General features: G+C 45.8%; 1 protein-coding gene across 27 annotated transcripts in view; it reads right to left on the bottom strand.

The window, feature by feature from the left end:
- ATG7 (autophagy related 7) overlaps positions 1-20,047 on the bottom strand; it is a 267,942-nt gene that overhangs the window by 98,971 nt on the left and 148,924 nt on the right. For 16 of the 27 annotated variants that reach the window (XM_042236666.2, XM_042236665.2, XM_042236674.2 and 13 more), the window contains one exon: positions 1-20,047. This exon is cut by the window's left edge and continues 21,433 nt beyond it. The exons of 1 other annotated variant lie outside the window; for it this stretch is intronic. In XM_042236666.2, the coding sequence (XP_042092600.2) occupies positions 19,787-20,047 (261 nt within the window). In that variant the 3' untranslated portion in view covers positions 1-19,786. 10 more of the 27 variants (XM_060402632.1, XM_027957767.2, XM_027957764.2 and 7 more) reach the window with 1 other exon arrangement.

Below are 20,047 nucleotides of genomic sequence, written 5' to 3'. Positions count from 1 at the left end.
CAGGGCGTGCTCGGGCCTCAGAAAGTCCTGCCGTGTGTGGACGCAGGCGGAACAGACACAGCGCGGCACACCCAGGGAAGGGACACACATTGCCAATTCACACAATGCAATGTGAATTGTCTATTTTCATAAGGGCTACTCCGAGAAAGATTATTTGTGGGCAGGATGACTCATGGGAGAGCCAGATGAATTCGAACCACAGAGAAGACAAAGGGCTTGGAACATCGCTGAGATGAGAGAAATTAGCCAGAACAGCTGCAGCACTTTAGGGTCTTTTAAATAGCCTCCTTCTCCACCCATTTCGAGCTGTGCTCTCTCACTCATTAAACACAGGCCGAGGTTTTCCTTTTGTTGGATCCAAGGGCTAGCAGAGGTTGGGAAATATTCTTTTCAGCAAGCTCATCTTTTTATCCCTCTGAGCTCTCTGGGATTATCTTTTTTTTTTTTGAGAAGATGATTCTGGATTACTCCGAGAACTACTCTGAAATTTCTTGGCTTTTTTCTAGGTGGGAAAAAAATGTTAATAAATGTTGTGGACCAGACTTTTCATGTTTCAAGGACAATCAGGGCTCAGGCCACATGGCAAGAAGGTCCATGACTCAGTCTCCTGGGATCCAGAAAACTTGCAGCCCCCCTCAATGTCAAACTGACCACCCCTCCTTTAACTGTACAACGAATCTTCCAGTTTGAGCGTGGCTCTCTTTAGGCAGGGCTTCCCTCATGGCTTGGTGATAGAGAATCTGCCTGCAATGCTGGAGACACAAGAGATGTAGGTTTGATCCCTGGATCAGGCAGATCCCCTAGAGAAGGAAACAACAACCCACTCCAGTATCAGTGCCTGGGAAATCCCATGGACAGAGGAGCCTGATGGACTATAGCCCACGGAGCCGCAAAACAGTCGGACACAACTGAGCTACTGAACAACAACAACTCTTCAGGCATGGGCTGTAGGTACTCCATGCTTGGTAAGCAAGGAAGAGCTGTTTGTTTTCAATATCCTTTCTGGGTTTTAACAGATTGCTCAGTTCAGCGGTAAGTGGGCCTGTCCCCCGCTGGAATGGCACTGTGCTTCCTGGAGCCCAGGAGGCTGGACACTTGCAGCAGACAAGAACTGGTCCTCCCGTGGGTTGGCAGCAGACACACAGTCAGTGCTCAGTGACTGCTGGTGAATTGTGGAACACTGTTGGCAACTTAGAGATGCTTCTGTGCATAAAAAATACTGAAGAGAATGGGTCTGGACACTACTATCTGCAATTATTTGTGTTTCAGAAAAGTGTTCCTCTCCTCTCTATAAACCTCAGTTCCCCGGTGGTAACAACTGTTCAACCCTAAGGTGACTCGGCTTTTTAAATGGTCCTTATTATGGGTCTCAAGCCTATGTAATAACTGGTTAGCTGACTGTGTAAACGCAGCTTGGTAAGTGGTCCTCTATTCCTCAAGGGTTAACTCGCTAGGATTCTAACAGATCAGATCCGCATGAATGAGTTTGCTTTTTAGAATGCCCTGGAAAAAAAAAAAAAAAATTGAATGCCCTGGTCTTACCCCTTTCAGTTGTGTAATGTCTAGTGGGCTTTCTTATGGGTTCTGCCTTCTCATTCATGGTCTTTATTTTTTTATGTCAAAAACTATTTTATTGCAGCACTGGTGGTAATAACAAAGTCAGAAATAATCTAAACATCCATCAACAGAGAAATGGAAAAATAACACGAAGTTACATATATACGAGAGAATATGATACTAGAGTTAAAAAAAATTTTTTTTAAGATAAAAGCATTAGACCTATATTTAGCGACATGGACAGGTCTTTAAAGCATCGGGTTGCATGAAAAAGGCAAGTTGCAAAACACAGCTTATGCAACTTCTGTACTGTTTGTGAACACCTGGAAAGTACAATTTGTTCAATATAAAAATACAGCAGTGAGGGCAGGCACGAGTAGTAGTGGTCTCCCTGGGGAAGGGCGAGGGATGTCAAGTGGGGGGCTTTGTCTGTAACATTCGTTTTACCTTAAAGAAAGAAAAACTTGAAGCAAAGAACACCAGCGGCAGTACCACATGGCGTGACCGGCAAGTGTCTGCCACGTGAACGTTTGCTGCTACTTTTCAAGTTCACAGACTTTAAGAGAAGTTTTAGATTTACACCCGTGGTGGATTCATGTCAATGTATGGCAAAACCAATACAGTATTGTAAAGTAAAATAAAGTAAAAATAAAAATTAAAAAAAAAATTAAAAAATAATAAAATGCTTTGCTGGAAAAAAAAATTGAGCAGAGTTCCACGTGTTCTCTCCTCAAGCCTCACAGTTTCCTTATTATTAACCTCTCGCATTAGTGTGGCACACTTGTTAACAACTGATGGGAACACTCGTAATACGTTATTATTAACTCCAGTCTGTATCTCACATTGGGGTTCACTCTGGTTTTATAGTTCTGTGGGTTCAGATATGTGCCCATCACTACAGTGTTATACAGAATATGTCATGAAAACCTCCTCTGGGCCACCTACGTAACCCTTCCTTCCTCCTCCTGAGCCCCTGACAAACACTGATCTTTAAACTATTTCTATGGTTTCGCCTTTTCCAGAATGTCGTGTCACCGAGTACTTACACACTAAGCAGGCTTTTCAGAACGAGGCCTTTCACTGAGCAACATGCATTTAAAGCTCCTCCATGTCTTTCTGTCATTTCATGGTTCATCTCTTTTTACTGCGGAATAATATTACACTGAATGAATGTATCTCTGTGTTTTTTATTTTTAAATCCATTCACCTACTGAAGGACACCTTGGCTGCTTCCAGTTTGTGTGGCTATATTATACAGCTCCCCTAAACACTCACATGCAGGTTTTTGTGGGGACATACGTTCCCAACCCCTTTGAATAAGTACCTAGGAGTACAATCCTGAGTCATAAACTAAGAACAGACAACTTGTTTTGTAAGAAGCTGCCCGACTGTCTTCAAAAAGGCCTGTGCTATTTTACATCCCCATCAGCAACAAGTTCTCATTCATTTTAAAATTAAATTTGTTGAGATACAACTCACATGCCACACAGTTTACAGACCATACGATTCAGCCGTTTAAAGTGTAAAATTCTGTGGTTTACATGTCTTCGTGGAATTAAGAAACCATCACCACTGTCTAATTCCAGGACGTCTGTATCATCCCCCAAACACCCAGGACCCATCCTGATTTCCCCCAGCTCTCCCTGCACCCCCACCATCTCCTGACGACCGCTCATCGTTTTATGTCTCTATAGATTTGCTTATGCTGGATATTTCATATAAATGGAATCTCATTCATTAAAAAAAAAAAAATTCTTGTTATTTTCTGGGGCATGCTAGCTTCCATGCCAGATGCTGGAATCACAGACTGGAGTAAAACCTAGCGTCTGCCTTCTAGCTGCTCACAGTCCAAGAATAAACATTTGCAGACCTCCCAGGGCTCTCTCTTGGCCACGACAGCCACACTTGGGTTAGCTGGCTGAGGCCCGTGTACCTCCTGGCCTGAGTTGGACGCTTGGGCCAGGAGGCCCGTCACTTCCCTTTGGGTTCAGCGCTGCTGGGTAGATGCTACCCAGGGATCCATCTCACTGGTGCTGATCAGGCCTACAAATGTTCCCGTTTATTGCTACTGATCAAGCAGATGGACTTGACCTAACCTTTTCAAAAGACACCCTCCTTGGTAATGACTCAGGAGTTTTAGCCTGTTTTCAAATACACCCAGTTTGTCATCTTCCTGCCATTAAGATCAAAGGAATGTTTCTCCTGGGTTTCCAGTAAGGTGCTTGAGATGTTCCCCTGCGATAATGACTGTACTTAGCACACATCAGTGGAGAAGGCAGTGGCACCCCACTCCAGTACTCTTGGCTGGAAAATCCATGGACAGAGGAGCCTGGTAGGCTGCAGTCCATGGGGTCTCGAAGAGTTGGACACGACTGAGCAACTTCACTTTCACTTTTCACTTTCATGAATTGGAGAAGGAAATGGCAACCCACTCCAGTGCTCTTGCCTGGAGAATCCCAGGGACAAGGGAGCCTGGTGGGCTGCCGTCTATGGGGTTGCACAGAGTCGGACACGACTGTAGCGTCTTAGCAGCAGCAGCGCATATCAGAGTGGGTACACTGAGGTCTCCCTGCAGATCCTGAAAATAAGGTTAGCCTCGGAGAGTGGAATCAGTAGAACTGACACATGCTGGAGGACCCTAGCCACGTGTCGAAGTTAGTCTACTGAAGAGATTGTAGAAAAGCAGTTGAGGATATAGGGGGCTTCCCACGTCAAAGCGACACAGGAGCCATGTCAGGAGACACACTTTAACTAAGAAAGTGAAAATCTACGTTAACTCTAGAAGATTGTTCATAGGTGGTATCAGGCTCCACGTGGAGTCTGAAAAAGGGAGTCCAGGGTTTCTGCAACCATTTGTTCAGGCGTCTGCCTTTGTCTGGAGATTAGCAAGATGATCTTACTGGAAAGCAAAACCCTTCAGTTCCTGGGGGATCACAGGTCCATGAGGTCATCATGAAACCTCCCAACTACTAACTGTCTCCCCATGTATGGACGGGAAGTGGCAGACAAAACAAATGTAACAATGTGTTTTACATATCAGTTTCTTATGAGTTTGGCTATTGGGAGTTAGTCTTCAAGCTCTGTCAAGATTGAGTGTCTGACCCAAAGGGGTAGGACCCATGCACCATGACGATCCACCAAAGCACCTATCTGGAGAAGACAGGTTTAGGAGAGGTGAAAACCATGGTCCAACATACAAGGCCTGCCATTCAGAACAGGAATTTAACTAACTCTAAGGCAAGTCCAACAACTAGAGATATTGTACCGTAATAGTTAAAAACACAGGTTTGGGAGCCAAATGACTTGGCTCCAACACTTACTAGCTACGTCAACTTGGGCACCTTAGCCTCTAGGCACCTTCATTTCCTCATCTGTGAAATAAAATGCTTGTGAAGACTAAATGAGATAACCCAAATAAATGCTCACTCAGACATCTGGAACACAGCAAGCTCTCAGAAGTCAGCCATCACATCACCATCGTCTGAAGGACGATCAGACCACCCTTTGAGAGGGGTAGCCCCCCGGAGTTCAACTGGCAGAGATCTGTCAACTGAGGGCCAAATATAAACTTGATGTCGTTGAATTTTCTTCAACTCCAGGATTTCCAATGAGCTCTAAGGCCCTAAAGCTCTTACATACAATTCAAAACAAGAATGTGGTCTCAGTAGTTGATGCGGTTTTTTTTTACATAAAACCTTTTCTTGCCATCCAACCGATGGATACTTTCCTGAGGACTTATGTGCACAGCACCTGTCAGCCGATGAGAGCGGGAAAGGCGGCCCTTTCCTTCAGGAAGCTGAACATCTAACTGAGAAGAGGAGGCGAGAGAATAAGTGACGCAGACGAGTGCTGGATTCAGGCCGGCCGCCCATCCGGCGCTTGCCTCTTTGCTGGAGGGACAGGGCAGTCTCTGTGTCCAGAATCGCTCTGTTCTAAGGAACACGAGGAGTGTGTTGGTAAGCTAAGCTGCATCAGTCCCATTGCCTCTGCCTCCCTCTCTCAGCCTCAGTCTCTTTCCACTCCCTTCAAGGTACGACGAAGCAGTGTGATGGCTCTGTGGTCTTTCAGCCTCAGATTCCCAGGCGGTGCTGGCTGCACCAGGCAGCACCGCTGAAGGCAGACACGCAGCTTCTGTGCTTTCACTTCCCGGGACAGTAAAGGCTGCCCATTATTTACTTGTAAAGTGAAAGTGTCAGTTGCTCACTTGTGTCTTACTCTCTGCGACCCCATGGACTGTAGCCCACCAGGCTCCTCTGTCCATGGAATTCTCCAGACAAGAATACTGGAATGGGGAGCCATTCCCTTCTCCGGGGGATCTTCCCGACCTGGGGATCGAACCCGGGTCTCCCAAATTGCAGGCACATTCTTTACCATCTGAGCCACCATAAAGGCTGCTCTGATGCCCCCTCCTCTCATCTGTAGACTCAGTGGGGGAGGAGGAAAGTGGGCTTTCTTCACGTGACCCCAGGAGGTTATTAATATTCACTGACTGAAGCAGGTTCACCCAAGGCTATTACAATCAGCATACGTAAGAAAAACCCTTGATCTTCTCTTAAAGCACCACCTCCACTCTCTAGTAACACTTTCTTTTTGTGACATTTGAACCACAGTTCCAGACTTCCTTTAGGTTCTGTGGGATCTGGCTGCTGCATTTTAAGTATATTACTCTCCTTTAACACACCAGGTAAGGGAGAGAGGCCCCGGGGGTCTGTCTTGCACTCTGTGGACGAGCAGCCAGGGCCAGGGACACCAGGAGACTCCTCTCAGTGGGACAGTCGCCAGTTTACTGATTGCTCTTTTGCCTCGAGAAATTCACAACACCTTCGGGCAAGAGGGAACAGCAGTGTGGTGTTTATTGAAATCTACATCTGGTAGCAATTTGTCCAACAGCAACCAGCTTTCCCCCCGTCCTTTTCTTCAAGTCAAATAATCCACAGGGGCCCATAATGCTCCACAAGTGTTCATTTGTGTGAGGCCTGTACCGCGCCGTTTATGTTCCTAATTACAGATCTGGGTTTATCAACAAGTTTCAGCACGGTAAGGACTTTTTTTTAGACTGCAGTGGACTGAGGGCTCGTGTCCCGAGGCAGCGATGTGGACTGGCCGTCCCCATCTGGGCTGAAAGAGGTGGCCTCATGCTGGCCTCTGGCCTCACACTTGGCCAGCACAGATGGCCTGAGTAGTCCCCTTCCCTGCTCTCTGAGGTGTGGCCTCACGATGCTGCACAGACGCCTGGGAGAAGGGAGAGCTGAGCCCTAACCGACAATGAGAAATGGGTGTGCTGTGAGAAAGGAGCAGCCCAAGCTCCGATCTCAGGCAAAACTCTTTCTTCCTTCAGCGGGCAGTGGTGGTGAGGGAAGCCGAGCAGCTAGCTGTTTGCTGAAGGACTCGCTGAGCAGAGAGTTCTTTTATGGAACCTGTAGTTAGGTGATAAGATGGTGCAAATCTAGAAAGCAGAGTATGTCAAGCTTGGGGGGGAATCTGGAGACTGGAATGCCCGGATTTACAATGAAGACCCCAGAGGAAAGCAGAACTGTTTAGGAGGGACGAGAACAGACGGATGACTTAAGAGCAGGGTGGGCTTCTAAACACGTGCCCGGCTATGCGGTACCAGTTCGGGAAGGTCTGGCCTGTACCTCTTTGGATCCCCACCCAGCCATGAAATTGGAAAGGGGTCAATAAATATTTGCTGACTGACAGGAGCCAGGCTTAAGTATGAATAATATTACTAAAAATATACATTATAGAATATTTCGCATCCCCGTCCCTCTGTGCTCTCCCACAGCTAAGGTGAGAAGCAAGATGGATCAAAATGATGATTTCAGAACCGAGAATCAATTTAATTTTACAGTATCAAAACATGGAAACCCCCCAAGTACAACACAGAGCAGCTGTTATGTTTGCAAGTGAGAAGGGTCAGCTGTAAAAATACAGCCCCTAGGATCGGGGTCATGGGCCAAACGGCGAACACACCTCCCAGGCTCCCAGGACCCTCCGCTGTGGTCAGGAAGTCTGGGCCAGTGGCTCTCCACTTCCTCATCCCCACTTTCTCTCTCACAGGCTGAAAAATCCCTCCTCCCCGACAAAATGCACTCCTTTATCTTAATGCTTTTATAATCCAAAGTCATACACAAACTACCGAGGAGGAGAGCTTTAGGACAGGACAAGCTGTTCAGTATGCCATTCCACTGGGAGACGACAGAATTCGGAGGGTGGCGATGGTGGTGGGGGAACAACTTGATGGCTTAGCTGGTCAATATCATCTCAGTGGTTTACAGGTTGTATTCCCGTTTGGCTTCCTGGAGTCCCATTCCTACCTCCTCAAAGCCTCAGGCGCTGGGGACCCTGTGGAGGGGTGGGCTGGCCATCAGGACTGCCTCCGTCAGACCAGCATGCCCAGGAGATGACCTCAACTGGAAGAGGCCTGTGGGGGGGCGACAGGACAGTGGGGACACTGCCTAACGGGAGAAGTGTGTCTTCTCATGTAGAGATGAGGGTGCAAAGACAGCTTAACAGATATGCTCAAGTTTCTAAACCAAGGGACTGATGTTTAATTATTATTTCAAAAACTGCTTATGTATAAAGATACAAACTTAAGGAGAAAGCAAATAATGGCTTAAAAGGTGCCTTTAAAACCCTGCAAACTATTGGGAAATTTTGAGTTTGTGTTGGATTTTAGGTGGTGTTACAGAATTACTGTTCTTTAGTCTGTGGTGACAACAGTATTCTATTTACATAGAAGAGTGTCTGTATGTTTACCAGATTCAAAAAAACTTATAGGGGAGGGAGTGTCACTGTATACGGAACTTACTTTCAAACAGCTCAGGAAAAGAGAAAGCGTGTGAATATGCACGCGACGTGTGCGGAAAGAAAGAGCAAGAGACAGACAAGCAGGTGTGGCAAAACATGAAGAGACGAATTCAAGAGGAAGGTACTGGGTATTCATTTTACTTTTCTGTAAGCTTTTATGTATGTTTGAGACTTCTCTCACACACACACAAAATATCTCGGGGAAAAAATAAAATCCTGTAACAAAGAGTGAAATTTTAAAGATTCAGAGCCAGGTTGGGATTTGGATCTTTCGAACGCCCACTTCAACTTAAACAACAACAGACCACAGGGCACCCTTGTCTTCCCTTTACCTCTCCATCAGGGGCTGACCCTGACTTTTTCCTCCTAAGGAGCCCACAAGGGAGGCAGTTGACCAGTGGGCTCTGTGGTGTTGGAGAAGACTCTTGAGAGTCCCTTGGACTGCAAGGAGATCCAACCAGTCCATCCTAAAGGAAATCAACTCTGAATATTCATTGAAGGACTGACGCTGAAGCTGAAGCTCCAATACTTTGGCCACCTGATGTGAAGAGCCGACTCACTGGCAAAGACCCTGATACTGGGAAAGACTGAGGGCAGGAGGAGGAGAAGGCGACAGAGGATGAGATGGCTGAATGGCAGTTAAAGCAAACCTGGGGAGATAGTGAAGGACAGGGCAGCGTGGCGTGCTGCAGTTCATGGGTTTGCAAAGAGTCAGACACAACTCAGCAAGTGAACGACAACTCAGCAAAGTGTTTACTGGCTCCCAGGGGCAGGAGAAAGGGTTAACTGAGGTGTGCAGAGACCATGGCTTTGAAAACGAAGGCACAGTAAAACTGGAAGAGATCGTGGTCCCATCTACACCAAGTTCGCTCTTACAATGAGCTCGTTCTCACAAACAGAAAATCCCCACAACCCCCAGGACCCAGACAGAGAAAGGAGGAGACAGAAGCCGGGGACTCCCAAGCATGTGCCTTGGGGCCATGTACTTGCTTTCTCTTCAAAAATATTTTATGGAGAAAAAATTTACATGCCACACAATTCACCCGTTAATGTGAATTATTCAAAGGTTTTAGCACATTCGCAAGGTGCAATCATTATCACAATCCCAGAATGGAACAGTAATCAGAAAGAAACCCTCACCCAGAAGCAGTCACTCTTCATGTCCCCCCAAGTCTCCATACACACCCACTTCCCAGCAAAGCCTAATCTGCTCTGACGCTATGGACTGTTCAATCCTGGACATTTCGTACAAATGAAATACTGTAACAGGTGGCCTTTTGTGACTGGCCTCCTTCACTCAGCGTAAGGACTGCAAGTTCATCCTTCATCCACGGTGTAACATGCGCCTTTCTTTTTTATCACCAAGTAATACTTCATTATGATTCCAAGCATCACATCCACATTTGACTGGTCCGCTTTCCAGGTGCTGGGCCTGTGGGTTGCTCCTGCCTTCTGGCGATTATGATAAAGAATGCTGTTATAAACATGTGTGTACGGGTTTCTATGTGAACAGTAGTTTTAATTTCTCTTGTTTACACACCTAAAAGGGGAAGAACAGAGCCATAGGATAACTCTATTTAACTTTTTGAGGAACTGCCAGACTGCTTTCCAGAGTGACTGCGCCATTTCTCTGAGCAACAGTGTGTGAGGCTTCCAATTTCTCCGTACCTCACCAGCCACTTCTCCCTCTCATCTCTCACAGCCATCTTAGTGGGCCTGCAGTTGTTCTCACAGTGGTTTTGATGTGCATTTCTCTGATGGTTAATGATGCCAAGCCTCTTTTTTTTTTTTAATGGACTTATTGGACATCTGTATATCTTAAAAAAAAACGTCAACTTAAATCCACTGAAGTCACTCAGTCATGTCTGACTCTTTGCGACCCCATGGACTGTAGCCCACCAGGCTCCTTGGTCCATGGGATTTTTCCAGGCATGAATATTGGAATGGGTTGCCATTTCCTTCTCCAGGGGATCTTCCCAACCCAGGTATCGAACCCAGGTCACCTGCATTGTAGGCAAACACTTTACCACCTGAGCTACCAGGGCAGCCTGCCTTAAATCCATTGGCCATTTTTAAATTGAATTAGTGATTTTTTATTATTGAGTTATAAGAATTCCTTATATAAATATTCTAGATATTGGTTCCTAATCAGAAAAATGAATTGCAAAACACAAAACAAAACCTTTATTCTCTAATTCTTTTCCTTTCTTGATAGTGTCCTTTGAAGTACAAAGTTGCACATTTTCATGGAGCCCAATTCCCAATTAATCTGTATTCTCCTTTGTTAGGTGCTTTCTTATTTAATGCTCACAGTAATTATGCAGAGTAGAGTTTACTGATCCCATTCAACAGATAAGGAAAAGGAAGCTTAGTGAAGCAAATGACCCAAGGTCTCACAGGGGACCACGGCACATGGCCCGGCCCTGCCACACGAGTGAACAGAGCAGCTGTGGCCACTGCTCGGAGCTGGGCCATGAATCCAGGCCTCCTGAGCAGGCGAGGCTCAGGCCTTCATATACTCTGGGAGTGTTACTGTGCAATATGGCCAAGTTTTAAACAGACTCCTCAGATATTACACATTTACATTCTGAGGATGCTGCCACTACCTAAAACAAGGGGATCTGGGGAATCTGTCTGTGGAAGTTATATGAACAGGTAGTGAGTTGGGCGTGTTTTAGGTTTGAGTTTATGATGAAGCTGAAAGTCCTGGATACCAAGTCTGGAAAAGGAGGTAAGTTATTCAGTTGGATTGCGCCTTTTAGGGTTTATATACATGGTGACACACATACCAACCAACACAAAGTATGAGAAGTCATTTAAGATTAAAGGTAGATCTAGGTCTCAGAACTGTTTCTAGCAATGGCAGCCAGATATGAGAGCTACCAGAGGACACTGATACACCGTATGAAAAGGAATCACACTGACACATTCGAAGACATTTTGACATAAAAACTGGCCATCTTTGTACTTCTCAGCCACACCAGTACACTGAATCAAAAACTCCCGAATTACTAGAGCTAAAAAGGATTTCACATTTCGTCCAATCCCCTTAATGTAAGTGATGTAACCGATGCACCAACTGTTGACTCGAGTCCTCACGAGAACACTAGCAGAACAGGGCTAAAATGTAAGGGGATGCAGTTTCCGTGCTCTAGTTCTTCTTATCAGCCGTTGGACTCTGCTTTTAGCATTGATGGCTCTTCCCCTCTCTCCCCCACAGACCTCCAAGCAGGTTGTGCCGTCCAAGACGCCTCTTCTAAAGGTGTGGAAGTGTGCCCGAGGTTCACTGTCCATCTTCCAAATGGATCGTCCCTAATACCAACTTATTTAAACATCTCAAGTCCATGGAGATAGGTCTGACAGCAAATAAAAGGGGCTCATTTTATGAAGTGAGTTCTGAAGGGATACTGCCAAGCCTTATTTCAAAAGCCAGGCTCCAGTTTCCAGTCTAAGAATTAGATGGCTTTCTGCCTGCTGTCTCTGCCTTTCCCCTCTCACTTAGGAAAGAAGGCCAAAGCTGAGCCTCGAGGGACTGCTTCATAAGGAAAAATCGACGCAGGGTACAGTGTCAGGATGGGCCAGTGCAGGTTGGAAGTGGGCTAGCAGAAGGCTTGGGAGAAGAGACGCTGCTTCGCGAGCGGGTTAGGTCAGTCCCCGGGGCCATTTCCCTCCACTGGAAACAGGTTTAAGTGCTGACACGGGGGTTTCCCACAGCTTCTACTAGCCTCCAAAGGCATATTTGTCATCGGAGGCTCTTGATGAAGCTGTACATAAATATCTGACTGTTGTTAAATACAAAACAAAACAAAACAAAAATATTCCACGGGAACCAAATCAAAACCAGCTGTGAGGAGGAGAGGCCAAAAACTCAGTGTCAGTGCAAAAGGCCCAGCAGAAACACTTGTTAATTGCGCTATTTACTTTGCTGAATAGTAAACTGCCATGCCAATAAAGTCATATCACATGACTACAATGTCTTTCATATGACTCTCCAGCTATGGGAGAAATGGGCATTTTATTTTCTAGAATTCTGGTTTCTGTAGTAGATGAGTCAGAATCTGAGTTTTAATTCAGAATCAACCCGTCGGCCTGGGGCCTGTTCATTGCCAGTCATAAAAAAAAAAAAAAGTTATGATTTTACATCCTATGGTATATAGCTGGTGTGTTACACTTACTTTTTAAATGATCATTCATGAATCCCTAATTCTGCAGAAAGAAAGTGGTGCTTAGCAAAAACACAGCTCTTTTAAAGGAGTGCCATAATTGCAATCCTAACTGTATGACACAGTACCAAGTAGAACGTGTGTGTGTGTGTGTGTGTGAGTCGCTCAGGCGTGTCTGACTCTGTGTGACTCCATGGACCGTAGCCCGCCAGGCTCCTCTGTCCATGGGATTCTCCAGGCCAGAATACTGGAGCGGGTTGCCATTTTCCCCTCCTGGGGATCTTCCCAGCCCAGGGATCAAACCCAGATCTCTCGCATTGTGGGCAGATTCTTTACCATCTGAGTCACCAGGGAAGCCAAGTAAAATGCAGCCCGAAATGAATGCTGGGATCATGAAACCTGCCAACTTTCGAAACTGAGAATGAACGATTTCAGGCAAGTTGCGTTATGGAATCTTGGAATTTGAACATCTCAAGGATATACCAATATAGCTTGTTTTATTAACTCCTATAAATCAGTGTTTTCTCTCTCTGGTTAGACAGAGTTTGAAGCTTATTTGGCATTTCCCACAGCACAATGCTGAACTCACAGCTGGAACTAAAGCAGTACATGTGAGCTGCTACTTGATGAAAAACAACCCTAAGAAGGAAAGTCACAGCAAATTTTATGAAAAGATGGCTAAGTCATTCACAAGTTTGATTAGACTCGGCCTTTGTACAACAAGCTCAGCAGTTTAAACAGTATGTGGTGAGCATGTCAATGGCTCCGTGACTTGGATGTCTTGTGTTTCATCAACTTTAGGGTCATTTCCTCTGGTTCCAACTGGGATAAACGGTCAGCTAGGAGCCATGGGGGACTGGGGTCCATCTTCAAATATGCAAGACCATTCTCAACAGGGTCTTGAAAGTAAAGGTCAGAACTCTGTGCAAAATTCCCTGTTCAGAGAGCAACATTTTAAGAGGGTAAAAGCTGAGTGAGGCCTCCTAATACCTCATGGGCAGAGTGTACTTACCAAGAGCTAAACTAGCTACAAAGAATCTAGCAATCTCCACCTAAGACCCCTTCCTTATGAAAAATTTATGAGGTGGGTGTTTTAAAATTTTTCAATCTACGACTTGAGATAAAATTAATTCATCACCACATGCTTTTCATGTAAGTATTTTCACTGCACCCGTGGTCGACAGCTTCTCTTCACAGTACTAAGTGAGACAGGAGGACTTTATCTGCCAAACCAAGCTACCAGTTTTGTTCTTTTTCTCCAAGCTGTATCTCCACCCTGTCTCTAATACCATCTAGTCATTTTCACTCATTTATCCCGCTACCTCAAAACCATCACAGCCCAAGAGAAACCGACCTCTGTGAATCTGGCATGCCCTCTCCCAACTACCAGCCCCCTTTTTGCACCCTGCTCCTCGCCCCTCTTCCAGCAGAACCAACCTGGCGATCTGTCTGTTCCTCTCAACAGCACTATCGTTAAACTAGCACAAAGGCAATCATTTTTGGATATTCGATGATGGGAGGGTCAATCTCACTAAACGTGGTGGATTCTGTCTTGAATCTCTCTCTCAGCCCATTCTCTCTGTGCCCCTTTCTATGAAAATAAAGGATCTGTAGTCTCTAGTGGGGTCAGTTTTGCATTCCTCCTTCATGAAGGGGCCATATCTGGGAGAGAGACCACAGATGTTAAGGGAGATGAAAAAGTTTAACAACAATGAAACACTTTCTTTCTTTAAAGTGAAAGGAATTACCCTGCTACAAAATGGATGAACCTAGAAAACATCACGCTAAGTAACAGACATCAGACACAAAGGCCTTAACTTGGTTTGGTTTCCGGCTCTTGAAAGTGAAGTCGCTCAGTCGTGTCCGACTCTTTGAGACGCCATGGACTCAAAAGCTCCTCCAGGCTCCTCCTGCCAGGCTCCTCCATCCGTGGGATTTTCCAAGCAGGAGTACTGGAGGGGGTTGCTATTTCCTTCTCCAGGGGATCTTCCCGAACCAGGGATCGAACCTGGGTCTCCTGAGCTACAATGGAAGCTCATTCAGCCTCTTGATGAAGGTCAAAGAGCAGAGTGAAAAAGCTGGCTTAAAATTCAAAACTAAAAAAGCTGAGATCATGGCATCCAGTCCCATCACTTTGCAATAAATAGGAGAGGGGAAAAGTGGGAGCAGCGACAGATTTTATTTTCTTGGTCTACAAAATCGCTGTGGATGGTGTGACTGCAGCCATGAAATTAAGACACTTGCTCCTTGGAAGAAAATCTATGACCAACCAAGGCAGTGTGTTAAAAAGCAGAGACATCACTTAATTGACAAAGGTCTGTATAGTCAAAGCTGGTTTTTCCAGTTGTCATGTAATGAGAGGGTAACAGGCAGGAAGGCTATGGGCCCCCAAATGGAGGAAACAGGCTGCAAATATCAGACATTAAAAAAAAAAAAAATCTCTCTCTTGAGTGGCAGGAGGAAACAAACTACAAATATCAAGATTTTTTTCCCTTCTCTATACAAAATTAAAAGGAGGTTCCTTTTAAAATTCTGTGTTGCCATAATGACACCTGGTTCTACCTGAACTTAACTTTTCTCAAATCTTGAGCTAACCAATGCATTTTTCTTATGGAAATGTTTTTCTTAAGCTATATTAATGAGACTATGTTATTCCTTGGAAATCCACCTTTCTCCAAGATATACAAGATATATGTCAATCGTTTTATGGTCCGGGATGACTCACCTTGTGCCCATGTTATCTCAAAATGCATGCTGCGGGTGAGGGGCCTGGAGCCACCGTCTGAGTTTTGAGACACTTCCTTTCTCTAATTAGCAGCCTGCTAGTAGGTATGTAACTTCCTGCTAAAGGCTGGCAGGGGGGCACTCTTTCTGCCCGCTTCTGATGTCTACGTCAGAAGCATTCTCCATCTCTTTTATACTTTAATAAAACTTTATTACACAAAAGCTCTGAGCGATCATGCCTCGTCTGCTTTTGAACTGTGGTGTTGGAGAAGACTCTTGAGAGTCCCTTGGACTGCAAGGATATCAAACCAGTCCATCCTAAAGGAAATCGATCCTGAATATTCATTGAAAGGATTGATGCTGAAGCTGAAGCTACAATACTCTGGTCACGTGACATGAAGATCCAGCTCACTGGAAAAGACCTTGATGATAGAAGAAATTGAAAGCAAATGGAGAAGGGGGCAGCAGAGGATGAGATGGTTGCATAGTACCACTGAGTCAATGGACATGAGTTTGAGCAAGCTCCGGGAGATGGTGATGGACAGGGAAGCCTGACGTGCTGCAGTCCGTGGGGTTGCAGAGTCGGACACGACTGAGTGACTGGACTGCAACAACACGTGACATATCCAGGAGAGGAAAATCCACAGAGACAGAAGGGAGGTTAGTGGTCTCCAGGACTGGAAGGAAGAAGGAGGCGGGAGGGAGGAGTGACAGCTCAGTGGGCACAGAGCTCCTTTTTGTGGGGATGAAAAGCACTAAGCCCGACAGTGATAGCAGCAGGACTGTGAGGCGGACTTCACCGTACGTGACCTGTAAGTCAATAACGCTGTTACTGAAAAGTGCATTCAGGGCTTCCCTGGTGGCTCAGTGGTTAAGAATCCGTCTGCCAAAGCAGGAGACACGGGTTCAATCCCTGAGTCGGGAAGATCCCAGCGGCCGCGGGGCAGCTAAGCCCGTGTGCCACAGCTACTAAGCCGGCGCTCTAGAGCCTGGGAGCCACTGCTACGGAAGCCTGTGTGCCCTGGAGCCTGTGCTCGGCAACAAGAGAGGCCGCCACAGTGAGAAGCCTGCACGCCGCAGTGAATAGCCCCCTCATCGCAACTAGAGGAAGCCTGTGCGAAGTATCAAAGACCCCGTGTGGCCAAACATAGGCAAACAAACAAACAGTCTCCGATATCGGATGACTCCAACTAAACGCTCAAGATCTGAGTAACATACTTTAGACTCCTGGCCTCTGAGACCTTTATTCCAAGGACACCCTGGCCTCCCTCTCCTGTTCCACTCCTTCCCCATGCTTTCCCTGCCCAAATCTTTTCAGAGACAGCCTACTTATCCTATCCCAACTAACTGGAAAATCCGGTCCCTTCCAAGGAAAGCTTTTTGTTGACATAGTTACTCCTCCAGGCAGGAGTAACTGTTCTCTCAGCACCTAATATGCAAATGTCTAAAGCGTTTTTTGCTGACACTAGAGTTCAGTAGTTGCGTCTCTGATGCACACACTGTGAGCTTGTCTCGCTAAGTTTTATATTCAGTTACGAGCACAGTGGACTGCTAGCGAGTTTTCAAAAGATGTTCAGTAAAGGCTTTCTCTTTTGCAAAACTAGCATTGTACAAACATTTTATAAACAATGTATACAATGATACTGTCACATATAATTATCTGGTTGAATCTTTTGCAAGTGTGATGTTGATGAATGAAACCAGTGAGTCCAAGAAGAGAATTCACTGGGCATTCCTCATTGCATTGCTTCCCTGGTGGCTCAGAGGGTAAAGCGTCTGCCTGCAATGTGGGAGACCCTGGGTTCAATACCTGGGTTGGGAAGAGCCCCTGGAGAAGGAAATGGCAATCCACTCCAGTATTCTTGCCTGGAAAACCCCATGGACAGAGGAGCCTGGTAGGCTACAGTCCATGGGGTCACAAAGAGTCAGACACGACTGAGCAACTTCACTTTCTTTCTTTCTTTCATTCCATCGCCAAAACAAGTTGGGACTTTTCCATATGGGATGCAGAAGTTTGTATCTTTATTACTGAACATCTGTAAATGTACTGAGAGTTAACTGTGCAAATCAGCACAAGACCTTCATGCAGGTATGTGGATACCTTTTCATATTCATATTTATTCACACAGATTTTTCACAGTAAAGTAGAATAACATAGGCAAGACAATGACTTTTGTTGCTAGGAGGTCTGCTGGTAAGCATTCTTTTTTAAAAACATAGTCCTATTTCAAATTTTTGAAGAAAAAGAATAATCCTTTTCTAAGATAGGGGTTGCAAACTCCAATACCAGTAAGAGTCATCAACTGAAAAGCATCCTCAAAACAGCACTGTCACTTAAGAATATCTTTTGGGCAAGAAAGCAACAGCAGTGTTTGTCTCCACGAAGGGAACTGGGTGGTGAGGGCAGGTGTAGAAGGAAGGTTTCCTTTCCACACAGTGTTTTTATGCCTTTAAAACCTTGAATCAAGCACATTATTTAATCTATAAAATTGGCTTTTTGGCTCCAGCCAACTATCACTATTAAGGAATGCAGGCCTGGGGTTGCCAGATCGGATCTTTCAAAGAAGTTGGAAATGGGAAAACTCACATTTTTATGTAAAACTCTTAATTTTTAAAATGTTGGCTTCATTCAGAATTTAACACATGGGAGGCCAAACAAAACACACGTGTGAGCCGTATCTGGTCACAGGCCAACCAGTTTACCATCTCTAATCTAAAACCTATGTGTGGCTTATGACTGCGAAACTATAAATGTACTTTAATGGAGGAAAACTTCAGAATGAAAACTCAGACTGTGGATGAGGTCACTCCCCCTTCCTGCCCTACCATCTCACTGCTGTTGCTTTCTTAAACTGCCCCTTTGCCTTTTGGGTCTTCAAAAAGGCAACTAATGTTTGACCAACCAAAACGCAAAACAAGCCACGTTTGATCAATGAATATACCCTTTATCCTAGCATCCGGTCTGTTTTTAAAGAGTGAAACATGGTAGGCGGCGGCGATGGGGTTGATATCAAGTTGCAATTCTTCTAGGCAACCAAAGAGAAGTATGTGAATTATTTCTACGTGGGTGGAAAAATTCCCCCCGCCAACTAGTCAAACGCCACTAGTCCCTCACCATCAGCCCTGTTCAGGAGACAAAGTGCAGCCTTGATCAACCTAACATTCTGAACCTTCTCTGGGAAGCCAATCCCAGCGCTGGGGAAAATCTCACCGTCTCTTAAAGGCCTGCAGAGACACCAGTCATCTGCTGAGAGTGAGGCTAAGAGACTCTGTGTGGGCCTGATCACAGGTCACAAGTGGAAGACTGCCTCTGCTGGATGCCCAGAGGACACGGGGCAAGGCAAAGAAGAATCGCTTTCAGTTCTACGACAAGCACTAGAGGAGTGCCATCACGCCTCTATGGTGAGGTGAACTCTTATTTCTATCTGCTGAGAGCTTCGGGAGATTTCATTTCGGCATTTCTGTGTGGTTTTCCTAACCTCGGTGATAGGTCCACTCTTATAAACAGCAGTCTTTTCACCACTAGCTAGTCCGGTGGTGGGCTGGCCCACCATTCACTGACCCCTGGGGCCTCCCCCAGTAGTAAGGATACACAACCCCAGATGGTAATCAATGAACAGGACTGGGGGTGATGGTAATTCTACAAATGTCCTGCTCCCAAAGGACACAGACACCCAAGCTTTTCTTATGTTACTTGAGGAAATGCTATGACAGGCCACGTTTTCATAAGAGCTTCTTTACCCAGGTTACTGTGGGAGAGGGCTGAGTCAGGGGGATGTGCTGATTTAATCTCATTCATCCATGTTGAGGGATTCCCTGGTAGCTCAAACGGTAAAGAAGTCCCCTGCAATGCAGGAGACCTGGGTTCAATCTCTGCGTCGGGAAGATCCCCTGGAGAAGGGAATGGCAACCCACTCCAGTATTCCTGCCTGGAGAATCCCATGGACAGAGGAGCCTGGCAGGCTATAGTCTATGGGCTCGCAGAGTCAGACACGACTGAGCAACTAAGCATCCACCTTGAGGGACTGTTTTGCCAAGTGACCGGGCAGTGCCACACATACAGAGCGTACTATTTTCTGAGAACAGCAAGCATTTGGAAAAGCAAAATGGTCATCTACCCTGTAATCCCAGTCTTTAACAAACAAACCACGATTATAGCAACCCAGGAAATTAAGATTTGCAAAATATCCTAAATGGCAAGCAAAACAAAACTCTCTCAGGTTGTAACTGAGGAAGCAACCTCATGGTGGGCTTCAGGGGCCCAAGAGGACGGATTCACTTGTGAAAAACCAGGCGTGTTCTCGATGAACATGGCTGGAGTCCAGTGTCTCCCCTGACTTGCATTTTGATGTACGGACATCACAGCCAACTCTGCATCGGCCACAGGCATGCTGCTCGATAGAAGGAGCCGGGATGCTTGGGCATCGATAACCCGCAGTCTCTCATCAGCAGTTTTGTGCATTTGGCACTCACCACACAGCAACCTGCACACAGCAGCATCCAGCCAGTGCAAGAGGCTCACTGCCTCATGACTACCAGACCGAATGAGCAATCTGGTTCTGAGGAGAACACTCATAATTAGCCACTTCCTTCCTTTTCTGTAAATCTGAATACCAAACAGGCTTTAGACACATCTGTCTTCTGAACAAGATGCTTGTCTTAAGTCTCACCTCAGCAGCCTGGGTCTCTTGATGCAGCAACGTAAGGCCGGTCAAGTCCTCTAAGAAGGAATGTGAAGAATTGAACACCTTCGCCAGGAAGTTAAATCCTTCTCGTTCATACTGATCGAGAAC

This window comes from Ovis aries, chromosome 19, assembly GCF_016772045.2.
Source record: "Ovis aries strain OAR_USU_Benz2616 breed Rambouillet chromosome 19, ARS-UI_Ramb_v3.0, whole genome shotgun sequence".
NCBI classification, from domain to species: domain Eukaryota; kingdom Metazoa; phylum Chordata; class Mammalia; order Artiodactyla; family Bovidae; genus Ovis; species Ovis aries.
This window is presented reverse-complemented; position numbering and strand designations above follow the sequence as displayed.